We start from the raw sequence: 13,829 nt of genomic DNA, 5'->3' as shown, positions 1-13,829 counted from the left end.
GACAAAATTCAGAACCCAAAAATGACAACAAAATTCAGAACCCAAACATGACATTTCTGAATCCCAATAAGGTAGCTTACTCTAGGTTTCAGTGCATTGTCTGTAAATTGCATCTGTTATAAGGTCACCGTTTGCCTGTTTTACTGGAAGAAAAACCATGCAACCTTCTCCTGAGACTAACTAACTTGGCCACAGTGTGAAAAAAAAAAGTTATCAAAATTTCAACCATCTTCACAGGACTGGAATCCAGGACTTTTCCACACTGCATGGAAGAACAGCAATCATAACTACTATGCCTACACATGAGGGGAATAAAAACTGAACTGTAAAATTATATAAAAATATTACTTAACAGATTGTACTTACCACTTAAATAAACAATTTATTTTCAGTATCTTGGAACTCCTGCTGAACTTTTCTATAATTTCTTCCACAGGTGGTATTATGTTCTCTTCCATTGACAATTAAAAGCGATTCCAATATTTCTTTTTTGGGTCATTGTTGATCATAACAGATTTTTAATAATTTTTAATTTAGAAAATGTTCTTTCACAGTTCATTTGGGTATAGGCCAATATCAGTAAATATTTATAAACAATATATAAATTTGTGTATGCAATAGAATAAAAATTATATCATTTCAAATGCACATGATACACACATTTTACAGTTATGCACTATAATTATATTTTCAGCACTAACTAGATTGGCGCCTCCGTAGCCAATTGGGCAGGAGCAGCAGTGCGTAGCACACGCTTCTTGATTAGACCGGGGTTCGAGCCCGTGACCACCAAATATGGAGGACGCATATGCCCGGAGCAATATGGCCTTAGTTGCTAATGCTCCTAAAAACCAAACAAGCAAACAAACTAACTAGATTATGATAACATTTCACAAAATGGTTCACAATTAGCTTCTGAAGTTGTTGAAATAAACTGTAAAAAATTTGTTAGAAGCAGCAAGCTTTCCATAGTTTAAATATTCAAATCTGCAAGGGTCAAACAAAGCCAGGTTTTTAAACATATTTATTATTTAAAATAAATGTCTTTATCAATATCTATTGATAATAGATATCTATTATCAACAGCTCTCAAAACTATATCATAAATATATGTAAATACTTCAATGAAAAATTTTTGTTCAGGCCCCATGTTTTCACTTTCATTACTTGTAGTTTCACGAGCCCGTCCCATATGTTTTTTTCTTCTTTTTTTTAGCAGCCAAGTTTTTTTCTAATTTCAACACTGTCCAGTTCTATCTGAGTTACTTGAGAATATATTTCCACTGCAAGATTTTCTACATTATTATAAATATATTCATATTCATAAAGCAAATTTTAATATTCTTCATGAAAGTTTTATAAATTTGTTCTAAGCAGCCAAATAGTCTAAGCCTTTGATTTGCAAATATTCTGATAAAAAGGAGTAGAAATATTAAAAACTTCAGGTAAAGAAAAGTTGTAAGCTTTAATTTACTTGAATAAGTCCCTAATAAGCCCTTTGCTAATTTAGCAGTTTTTGAATCAATATTTGCATTGTTATTCCAGAGTATGAAGAATTTCAACCAGGTTATATCTGTGCCTGTTAGAGTGTTCTTCATTTAAACTGTCAAAAACAGATGTTAGTGTTGCAGTTCTACTATGTGTTACCAATTTTTAGAAATAAACCTTAATTTATTCATTCTATGCTGCTTAGATACTATTTCACACCATAAATTATAATGTCGATTACAGCAGATATAACAACACATTGTTATATGTTCGAGAGGCAACCAGAGGGAGTAATACTCTTAATCTGATTATCAGTAGTGATTCTTCATGCATTAAGAATCTGCAGATAAAGGAACCACTGGGCAACAGTGATCACAATGTATTGATGTGGGAATTATTTAAAAATGTAACTACCATCAAGGCTAAAGGGAAAGGCTCTTGCTTTCGTAAAGGTGACTACAGAGGTCTCAGACAGTTTTTAAATTCTGTACAGTGAGATCAACTGATGATGTTACCATAAGTGAATTCTAAATGAGAAGCCTTCAGGGACTTAATTTTAGAGGACTCATTCCAACTAAGAAATACTGTTCAAGGTTTAGGCTTAAATGGATGTCAGATGACTTAATGAGGCTAGTGGCAGAGAAGAATGTATGGGATGCATATAAAGTATTAGGCGACACAGAAGCATATGGCAAGTATAAACTAGTCTGTAATCAAGTCACAAAGGAGGTTAGACAGGCGAAGGCAGATTATGAGAAATCTTTGGCAAAGGATGCAAAGAAAAACAGCAAGGAGTTCTTTACTTATGTAAACTCTAGAAGGAAAGGGATGAATCAGATTGGACCACTTAACATAGATGGGTTGACTATTCATGATCATGCTCAGAAAGCGGATAAACTGAATGAGTATTTTGCATCTTCATTATTCAATTAGGAGAGTGCCAGATGTTTATCAAACGCTAACAGGGAGCTAAGTGATTTTGTAATAACTGAGAGCAAAGTGGAGGAGAAATTGTTGAAGTTAAAAATAAGGAAGGCACCAGGGGTGGACGGGATCTATCCAATTATATTAAAGGAGGCAGCAAACCCTTAGCCATAATTATGAGAGCTTCCTTGGACTCACGGGAGGTCCCCATGGACTGGAGGTGTGCAGATGTATCACCAATTCACAAAGGAGGTTCAAAAGGTGACACAAGTAAATACAGACCTGTTAGTTTAACTTGTGTTCCAGGGAAAATAATGGAATCACTGGTTAAAGAAGCATTGCAGGATCATCTAGACAAGACTGCAGTAATAGTTAAGACACAGCATGGATTTGTCAAAGAGAGGTCTTGTCTGACCAATCTGATTGGTTACTATGATGTGGTCACAAAGGAACTGAATGCCAAAAATAATTTTGATATCATATACTTGGATTTCAGGAAAGCTTTTGATACTGTTGCACATGGAAGACTGCTGTACAAATTGGAGAGGTATGGCATCAGGGGGAAGCTGCTACAATGGATAAAGGGATGGTTGAGTGGAAGACAACAGAGTGGTAATCAACGGACACTGCTCCTCATGGACAAATGTTATTAGTGGAGTTCCCCAGGATTCAGTGTTGGGCCCATTGTTGTTTTGCATATTTATCAATGATATTGATGAAGGTATATCAGGTTTAATGTCCAAGTTTGCAGATGATACTAAGGTTGCGGGGTTGTTAACGACAGTAATGACAGTATGCTACTCCAACTGGATCTAGATAAGTTGTGAAAATAGGCTGAGAAGTGGCGACTGGAGTTTAACATTGACAAATGCAAAGTACTGCATATGGGTATTCAAAGTATTTTATTATTTTCTGGGGGCTCCAGGGTTTCCCCTATCTGCCGCTGAAGAGTAACTGTACATTATTTACAATTTGTGGTTTAGCAAAGCATCTTCACAGGAATGATTACAAACAATGTCTCAATGTAGTATAGCTGCACATTCGACCATACTGTATATCCATAACACTTGCAATTCAGTTATTACAATTTGTTGAAGACACCAATTTCTATATTAACCTTCACAACTCATACAACTATACAGATAGTTAGGACCTACTACTTCGGTTACAATGAGGTCCGACATATATCTTACAATTTATACAATTTATGATTTACAATTTATACAATTTATGTAACCTTATTACAGGCTGAAGTCCCAGGACACCGTCCACCCAACTTATATATTCTAAACGCTAATATTGCCTTCCGGCAATAAATACAAATAAATTTCCTCATCAGAGGTCCTGTAACAATACGATTAATACCAAGGGGGCAACTATATATAGTGGTAGTACCCTTATTACATAATTATTCTCAGTCGGCAAGTCCTTTCCTTCTGTGGAAAGCCTTGTCTGCAAAGTTAGCCAGTGTCTGATAATTTTCTTTACATTAACTTCACCAAGTAAAAAACTTGGTGAAGTTATTTACATCGTAAACTTCAGTCAATGCCTGAAGTTCAAATCGAATGTCTACATAATATTGACATTCTAAGATTATATGTTGGACTGTCTCCTCTGAGCCACATTTACAAAAAGGAGATGCAGCCAAACCCAGAGTAAATAACTTTTGAGTTTAGGCTGCCATGCCCAGATAGAAGGAAAGTTAGGTGAAGACCCGGGTTAAACCAGGGCCAATGTTTTTTTGTCAAATTCAGCAACTTGAGGTATAAAAAGGGTAGTAATTCTTCCAGTGTTGGCATTAGTCCATTCGTTTTGCCATTCCTGGAGGAACTGGTTTCTTAATCTAGTGTTGTCTTCTTTCACTGGCACGTCCAGGTTAACAGAAAACTGGTTGAACTGTGCTGCAATACCCTTCCTTCTACAATACTGAAAGTAATTGTACAGCACTTCGTATTTAATTGGTAGTTTACCGTTGATTACCTGTAGTACCGATGCTGAAATCGTGCGACAAGCTCTTGAAGTTGCAATCAGGAAGAAACGCTGGGCTTGAGTCAAGATTTTTTACACCATGACTCTGCGTATACTGGGGCCCCAAGTGCCAGCAGCATAACAGACAATAGAAATAAATATACATTTGTAGTACAGCTTGAGAGTGGAAGGTTTCAGACCCCAAGAACCTTTGGTAAGTCTGATTATTTTGCCTGTCAAAGTCTTGATTTTGCTTGGTACATATTTAGCATAGGTAAGGAATTGAAGTTTGTTATCTAACATAATTCCTAAGTATTTGTACGAGTTAATTAATTTTATTGATTGTTCTTTAATCTTAATACTTGGAGGTCTATTTGGGTCTAATTTTCCTTTGAGAAGAATTTGTTTTGTTTTTGGAACAGAAATAATTAATTTATGTGTACTGCACCACTCATCTAGGTCTGATAGGACTTCATTAGCACGGATTTCAAGTTGTAGTCTGGAGTTTCCAGAAACAAAAAAAAAAAAAGATAATTAAATCGTCTGCATAAGCAATCTTAGTAATGCAATTATGTTCGGTAGCCAGCCACCCATCAAGGACCACGTTCCAGCATATTGGTCCGAGAACTGATCCCTGAGGGCAACTGCGAGTCACAGGTCTCGCAACAGAGCAGGATCCACTGGAGACCACAAGTGAGCGATTCTGGAAATAATCCGTGATGAGACAATAAATAGGCACGGAGACCCCGGCCTCTCGGAACCTCTCCAGGACACTTTGCTACCAAACAGTGTCAAAGGTCCCTTTGAAGTCCACAAGGAGGCCGAGGACATACTTTTCATTGGAGGCTGAAACATTATTAATAACTAGGTTAATGGCATCCACTGTAGACATCCCAGCAGTGAAGCCAAACTGATATCTGTAGTTTAGGTTTCTTTCTTTATTTCTTTCTTAATCTCACTACAATCAGCATCTCTAGTATTTTTCCGAAGACCGGAAGTAGAGCGATTGGGCGGTATGAATTTGCCTGATTTGCTGTTTAGTTGGGATTCTTAATGAGTAATTTAAGATTTGCATTTTTCCCAAGGAGAGGGGATGGATCCATATTGTAGGCAGGCATTAAAGAGGTTCATCATCAGTTGGGGACAACTGATGATGAACAGAATTAGGTGCTCTAGATTCTTTTAACTATGGCAACTTCTAATAGGTCCAGTCCGGGGCATTTGCCATCACGCAAAGTCGCAACAGCAAGACCTACCTCGTGTCTGTAAAAATCATCTTCGTGGCTTTGGCCGAAGTAGGAAAGATGTTCTAAACGAATGCCTGTTTGTACCGGACTTTCTGGTACAGTTTCATCCTGCATAATCAATTCATCCAAAATTGTTTCCATAGTCTCGGCCCATGTCAGAGTTTCGGAGTTATCAGGTCTAAGTACAGAGGAGAATATTCCCCCGGACGAATTTTGTCTAGAGTCAGCTTGTAGATCAAGCCCCAGGGCTCCTGGTTCATAGTTTGTTTAACTAAGCGTTCCCAAGCGGAGCATTTTTCTTTGTAAATATTGTTGAAATATGTCCTTCACGCATTTTTCTATATTTCATTCAATCGGTTTATCTCATCTTCGGGTCTACCATCTCTCTTAGCTCTCTGAACATCTCATCTTATGCTCTTTGTATGATTCCTTAGAGTAGAAAGGTTCTGGGACAACCAAGGAACCGAATTTTGTCTTCTCTGTTTCTTCTTAATCATCTCGTCACATATTTCGGTGAACTGCCATCAATTCTTTTAGATGTTAGTCCAAAGTAAGATCTGTCATATTTGTCAGTTTTTCATCTGTAAATTTTTCCTTAAGACGTTTATCAAAAGGATTCCAATTGACTTGTCAAGTTTTGTATCTGGGGAAGTCATGAGTGCCACTCAAAGCTGCTGCATTTTCATTAGATATTATGTCAAAGGTTATTACATTGTGATCGCTTACCGACCAAGAGGAGTGAACAGTCCAATTTTCTATGCATCTCCCGAATGTTGCATATGGGTAGCAATAACAGAAGAGAAATGTACCAACTGGGTGGTACTACACTCAGGGAAGTGGAAAGTGAAAAAAAAAACTGGGGGTTATTGTGCAGCCAAATATGAATTTTGCTGAGCAGTGCAGATGGGCGGCCAGAGCAGGTCATGGAGCCTTGTCAATGATATATAGGAATTTTGCTAGCAGGGACAGGGAGGTGATAATCCTGTTATACAAGGCAATGGTCAGGCCACACATAGAGTACTGTGTACAGGTCTGGAGGCCTCATTTTAGGAAGGATGTAGAGTTGCTAGAATCAATACAAAGAAGGGCAACAAGATTGGTGAGGAGAACAAAGGGGTGCTCTTACCAAGAAAGGCTTAAGTTCTACAAACTGCAGCACCTGGAGAGTAGGCACCTGCGAGGTGATCTGATTGAGGTGTATAAGGCTTTGAATGGGTTGAGCAAGCTGAATGCTGATGGGATTCTTCGTCTTGCTCAGACTAAGAACCTGAGAGTGCACAGTTTCAAACTGAGGAGAGATAGTTGTAGAATAGATATGCGGAAATTTGCCTTTAGCCAGCGGGTAGTTAATTGGTGGAACAGGCTTCCATCTTTTGTTATGGAAGCTAATAGCCTAAATAAATTTAAGGCTGAGCTGGACAGGCATTTGGAACAAATGGAGGGATGAAATTGGAGGGTTTTTTTTTTTTTTTTTTTTGGCTGATGCTGCATAAGCTTGCTTTCTTGCATCATATGCCTCTACTAATGCTAATATCTGCCATAAGAATGTGAATATGGCAATGAGTAAACATGGAATCAGGAGAGCCTTTTTCAAGTGTGTCTGAAGTCCACCATATTAGCCATACTGACTTTCCAAGGCCTATGAGTACTTCTGATTGAGTGTCACCATTCGAGGCACCCATCTTGCTAGACAGTTTTACATTTTTTTTTTTTTTTTTTTTTTTTTTATGAAAACCCCAAACATGAGAGGTATTAGAACCTATAGTACTTAGTACCGTGCTTGGGTTGGAGGTTGGGAATATTGAAGATACTTGTTGATATTAGACTTGAATTTCTGTAAATTTTAAGATTATAGTTTTCAGGAACTACACATGTATTTTCAGCACACTAAGGTATAAACAGAATTTTTTATTTTTATTTTTTCCTGAGATGAAGAGGTATGCAATGGAGCTTGATGAGTGGAAGTGATAAAATCGGCCTATGAACATAGCAAAGAAAATGTTCTTGTTTATACTTTGGCAAGACCACCAGATCAGAGGAGTTTACAATAAATCATGAATACAATCATTAATCGCATTTAATAGGGACTTGAACCATGGTCTATTCAAAGAGCATGTGTTACTGTTGTTGTTGTTGTTGTTAGCAACTAAGGCCATATTGCTCCGTGAACATGCGGTGGTCATTCCTGACCTTTCCGCATCCTCCGTATTTGGTGGTGACGGGCTCGAACCCAGGTCTAATCAAGAAGCGTGTGCTACTCACTGCTGCTCCTTCCCACCTGGCTACGGAGGCGCCATGTGTTACTGCACTCTCACTCCTGACTACTTGGCTACGCCAAGCCTGCTACCACATGTGGCAAAGTCAGTGAAAAGTGCACCAAGACTAAAACAATTGATGCATCATATATCCACAAAACAAAAAAAAAAAAAAAAAAAACTGTAATAAATTTGTATCTTTCCATCAGCATTTTTTTTTCATAAATTTAAGAATAAAGTAAGATATGAAATTTAAAATTTGTGCAACTATATATTCAATAGGTTTTGACACTGGAGTCCATGTATGGGGGTGGCACTGGGAAATTTCTTCATGTCTCAATATACCAATCCACTCCTGGCCAGAGTGCAAACTATAAATACATCACAAACTAGGATACAAAGTTGCAATCAAAAGACAACTGATCATTGCAGTTACAATGTAAACCATATATAGAGTCATAATCAAAAAGTTTGCATGGATGATTGCAATCCTTGAAATTATGAATAACATGGTTTATCCTTACAGTGCTTATCATATTACTGTTCAGGAAAATAATTAGCATTTAAAAAATGGGGTTATACTAAAATCCCACAGCTCACATATTATAAATGTCTGCCAGATTAAAAAAAAAAAAGGCCATGAAACCAAAATTTTATCTTATATACCTTGTAAGAACTGGGATTGGATCCGCACCACTGCCATTATCTCTCTCCCACGAATCTAACAACTGCCCTAATTCGGTTGTTGAATCCAAGGCTGCCATTCTGTCATACCATTTGATGTAATATATAAATAATGTTCTTCTTTAGAAATGAACTGAAAGAAAAAAAAATTACAATATAAATTTCATGTGATGAAATCTAAAAATAATTATATACGCAAATCAAATATAATATATATATAAAATATGAGAACAGTAAAATTTCAATGTATTACTGTCAAATAATAGGGTTCCTACATGTAGAACACATGGTCCACTTTCCAGAAATGGGAACCTTCATGAAAATCAATGGGAGCACACACATGCACAATAATTGTGTATGTGTGCTCCCATTAAGCTACACGAAAGTGCATTAATCCCTTGTGTCAGGACTGATCTTTGCTGGATGCATTAATATGCCTACTTACTGGAATAAATTTTAGTTTAAGCTTGCTGATTGTCAGTGGGTGAATCAGTAGATATTGTGTTGTTGCTATGTGCTGATTGGTAGAATGAATGGACAATATGGTGAATGCACAAAAATTAAATGTTCTCAATTAGTGCAAGCCTCTTCTCTGGTAGTTTTTGCTGTTTATGTCAGCATCTTTGTTAATTAACTATCCACCTTTTTTAAAATATAACTAAAAGTTTTTCAAAGTTGTACAAACACTCAATTCACATGTATAGATTGGGATGTGTGACAGCTTCAACTACATATTCCTGGAACTAACAACAAATGCTGATCAACCTGTATGTCCATAGTCAGTAAGCAGGTTAATGCAATTGCCCAGGACTAACAATCTGCACTACTTTCTGTGTGTACATAGCCCAGACAAAATGTGTGATAAAGAATCATCATACTTTTAAAAATTACATGTTAAAACTGCTAACTTTATCAGCTATGGTTTTCATAATAGTGAAGCAAATCCTGCATTTCAGATTCAATTTGTAGAGAAACTATTAGTCTAATCATAAAACAAGACATATATCTAATGTTAGATCAGTATTACTGACAAGGACTTCAACTGTTTCTTTTCAAATGACTAAATATTCTCTGTCAATTGCTGCTCAGAGGATTTCATATTTGGCTGCACAATTACCCCCAGGTCTTTTTCACTTTCCACTATTCTGAGTGTAGTATTAGTAATGGCCATATGGTGCAAGGAAGCCTAAGGCTTATGCTGCACCAGCCAAAAAAAATAATAATAATAATAAGAGAAAAGGAAACAGACAACCTATGCAGTTCACTCCTCCCATCCAGCTGACCTTTGAATAGATAACCATTCAGCCGATCTTTGAATTTCCCCAAACTATCAGCCTCTACCACCAATGTAGGTAACTTATTCCAGTAATTTATAACTCACTGGCTAAAATAAAGCTATCTGCAACCCAATTTAAACAATTCTACACATAAATTGAATTTATGTACTCTGGTTCTAGAATAATTTATAATCGTGAAAATTTCATAATCATTCATTCTACTATTGCCTCTCAGAGCCTTAAACACCTCAATCAAGTCGCCTCTAGGGTGCCTAGTTTCCAAGATGTGCAACCCACATATTTGAAGTCTTTCCTCATAAAGACATTCTTTTGCCAGTCTTGCCTGATCTCAGGACTCTTTCAAGAAGCTCAATGTTTTTTTTTTTTTATATGCAGTCTCCACACTTCAACACAGTATTCCAAGTGTGGTCTAGCAACAGGCTTATATAATGGAATTATGACGTCCTTATCTCTACTAACAAATGTTAGATAAATCATCAATAGAACACTGGGGCCTTCCTTGCAACTTGTCTATAATGCTCGGAGAACTTCATATCTAACCGTATCGTAACTCCCAAGTTCCTTTCTTCCACTACTGACTTTAGTTCAACTCCACCAAGTATATATATATATAAGGCGCCTCCGTAGCCAGGTGGGAAGGAGCAGCAGTGTGTAGCACACGTTTCTTGATTAGACCGGGGTTCAAGCCTGTCACCACCAAGTATGGAGGATGCAGAAAGGTCAGGGAATGACCACCGCATATCCAGGAGCAATATGGCCTTAGTTGCTAATGCTCCTAAAAACCAAATAACAAACAAACAAACAAACAAACCAAGTATATAAATTATTTTGGGGTTACTGTTTCCCAGGTGTAAGACCTTGCACTTTGATAGATTAAAGCATAGCTGCCACTTTTCTGACCATCTCTGAAGTCTATCTGGGTCACTCCGAAGAAGCTCTGCTTGGCAGTGATCATTAACTACTCTACCAACCTTTACATCATCTGCAAATTTAGACATTATGCCCTCTATCCCTTCATCAATGTCATTTAAGAAAATCAAAAATGACAGTGGTCTTAATACTGATTCTCAGGGAACCCCACTTCTTACATCAACCCAATCTGAGGAATAATCATTTATCGCAACCCTCTGCCTCCTGTCCTGAAGCCATCCTGCTATCCATCTAAGGATTTTCCCTGTGTTTCGAACCTGTTCCAGCTTATAAAGTAACCGCTCATTTGGGACTGAGTCAAATGCTTTGCTGAAATCCAAATAAACAATGTTGAAATTATTCCCTAAATCCAGCTCATGGGTGACCCTATAAAAATAGCTAATCAGATTTGTTAAACATGATTTTCCCTTTACAAAACCATGCTGTGTATCCTTCAGACTTCCATTTCTATCCAAATTATCCTGAATTCCACCCTTGATCATTGCCTCCACGATTTTCCCTACTACTGAAGTTAGACTAACCGGTCGGTGATTTCCCACTAGAAATTTCCCTCTCTCCTGAGTCCATTGATGTTCTCATAATTAGCCTCAATGGTTCAATGAGCTCACCTGCAACATCTCTTAAAATTATAGGGTATGTGCCATCAACACCAGAAGCCTTACTCACCTGTAGGCTTGAGCATTTTTTCATTAAATAATCATTTCAAATTTCAATAACATCAATTACATATTTTCAACTTCACTCTCATAATTTCTCATTGATGGGAAGGGTTTTTCTTCTGTAAATATCAATGCAAAGTAACTATTGAGTTCATCTGCAACATCAACTGGGGTATCTAATGCTATCCCACATCCATTACATAAGGGTCCGATCTGGTTTGTCCTTCCCTTCTTTGCATTTATATATGTGCAGAATTCCTTATCCCCACTCTTCACCAGAGATTTTTTGTAATCTGCCTTAGGCAGCCTAAACTTTTCTGTGGCATTATTGCAGATCAATTCATAGCTAATATAGGCTTCAGTACTTTTTATTGCTCTGTAACTTTTCCATACAGTCTTTTTCTGCTCAAGTAATCTGGCAATTTCATCATTCATCCAATTTGAAATCCTCCTCATGGAGTATTTTTTAATGGTATATAAGAATTCAAGGTTTCTGTGATTAATGTTTTAAAGGTATACTATAATTCAATTGTATTCACTCTCTGTGAGATATCTATCCAGTTAATAGAGGCCATGTTGCACCTTAAGCCATTGTAATTTCCTTTCTTTGAAATTATAACCCATTCCTTTGCCTTTAACTACTGCTACCTCTCTCTTCATCATCCACCTTAGAACTCCATGATCACTTCCTGCTACTGGTTCCTGTACTGTTAGCCGTATTATGTATCTGGTTCGTGGGTGATGATCAGGTCTAGAATATTCTTTTCTCTAGTACTTTCCCTGACATGTTGATACAAATAACAATCATCTAGTTGATTTAAAAATTTTGTTCCCCATTTCAAGTTTCCTCCACATTTGCTCCAATCAATTAGAGGCAAATTAAAATCACCCATAATAAGACATTCTCGCTTAATTGCCCATTCCATTTGCATGTAGAGGCTCTCATCATAATCTTCGCAATCACTTGGCCTGTAGATTACTCCCACTTATACCTTTCTTCCAACTATCTCACACCATATGGATTCTATACTATCGGGCAAAATGTCTGAATACAGGAAAGCTTTTGCCACACTCAGGCTGCTTTTGATAAGAAGCATGACCCCATCATCCCTTCTGTCTGCCTTATCCTTCATAAATACATTGTACATATCGTACTGAAACTCATCATCCCCTATCTCCAGGTGGCACCACATTTCCGTAAGCCCTATTATGTCAGCATTACTTATCCTAACCAGCAGTTCGAATTTGCTCATTTTATTGAGGACACTTCTGACATTACTATATAAACAATTAAGACTTAGTGTTCTTGTATAGTTAACTACCCTGACACACCCATTCAAATTATTTAAGCTAGCTTCCCTATCACTGGAACGTTCATTTGAAACTTTCCTGCCAATATGATGTATTGCAGAAACAAACAAGAACTCTTGAGGTATGTGCAAGTGTTACTTGGACCAATATTATCAAATAAATGCATATTTGTATTACCCTTGTCCCCACAAATTAGCAGTTTCCCTGAACCTTTAAGGTATCCTCAATAATACAGACAAAAACCCTTGTACCACCTTTGTTTAAATGTATCCTGTCTCTACAAAACAAATTCCTTCTACCTACGAGTGTGGGCCAAGCTGATACAAAATTTCCCCCCAAAAGCTTTGCAGGGTCCTTCAAGTCTTGAGTTAATCCATAAGGCTTTTAGCATATAATCTCTCCTATCATGCCTGGGCAGAATTGCAATCACATAGACATTCCGACCTAATTCACAGCATTTCTTCAGCATGGTCATGTATTTGTCTAACAAATTGTCACATTGTGTGTGCTTAATATCATTAGTCGCTACATGCATAATAATATTTTCTTTACCACCCTTAAAAGCTGACAATCTGTTTGTGACAGCATTAATTGTTGCTCCCAGCAGACATACCTTCGTTCTAATCCACCTATCCTTATTACAAAAAATATTTCCTGTTTCCCTAACAATGGAGTCTCCTAATAGAACTAAGTCCTTCTGAACAAGTGCAATTTGCACCTGGTTATTCTGCTCTGGGCCCGAATCGGGTGTGCATCATTTGGTGGGTTGCTAGAGCCTTGAATCCCTGAAGAGCTCCCAGTTACATTATTCTCAAGGGCAAGCACCTGTTTTTTTTTTCAGTGACTCAGCTTCTTCTAGCAATGCACAAAATTTTAACTTTAGATCGGTACACTCTGTACAATAGTGACAAAGAAAAGAATTGCCAGGTGAGCTATGATTATCTACTAGGTTGACCTTGGAATACATGCCCACAGAGATTCTGCAAGTGATAAAATCATGATTCACCTGGAAATAGCCATCGACTATTTCTGTGTGAGTCATGATATTCTTTGAAAGTGTTCAAG

General features: G+C 37.3%; 1 protein-coding gene across 2 annotated transcripts in view; it reads right to left on the bottom strand.

The window, feature by feature from the left end:
• The window catches only part of mahj (LisH and WD40 domain-containing protein mahjong), a 305,108-nt gene that overhangs the window by 260,156 nt on the left and 31,123 nt on the right, over positions 1-13,829 (bottom strand). For both annotated transcript variants that reach the window (XM_090369657.1, XM_090369658.1), the window contains exon 2: positions 8,549-8,699. In XM_090369657.1, the coding sequence (XP_090225783.1) occupies positions 8,549-8,646 (98 nt within the window). In that variant the 5' untranslated portion in view covers positions 8,647-8,699. The remainder of the gene's footprint in view (positions 1-8,548; positions 8,700-13,829) is intronic.

Source organism: Mastigoproctus giganteus, chromosome 3 (assembly GCF_048544385.1).
Source record: "Mastigoproctus giganteus isolate SK-2022 chromosome 3, ASM4854438v1, whole genome shotgun sequence".
NCBI classification, from domain to species: domain Eukaryota; kingdom Metazoa; phylum Arthropoda; class Arachnida; order Uropygi; family Thelyphonidae; genus Mastigoproctus; species Mastigoproctus giganteus.
The sequence above is the reverse complement of the archived record's forward strand: the minus strand, read 5'-3'. Positions and strand labels throughout refer to the sequence as shown.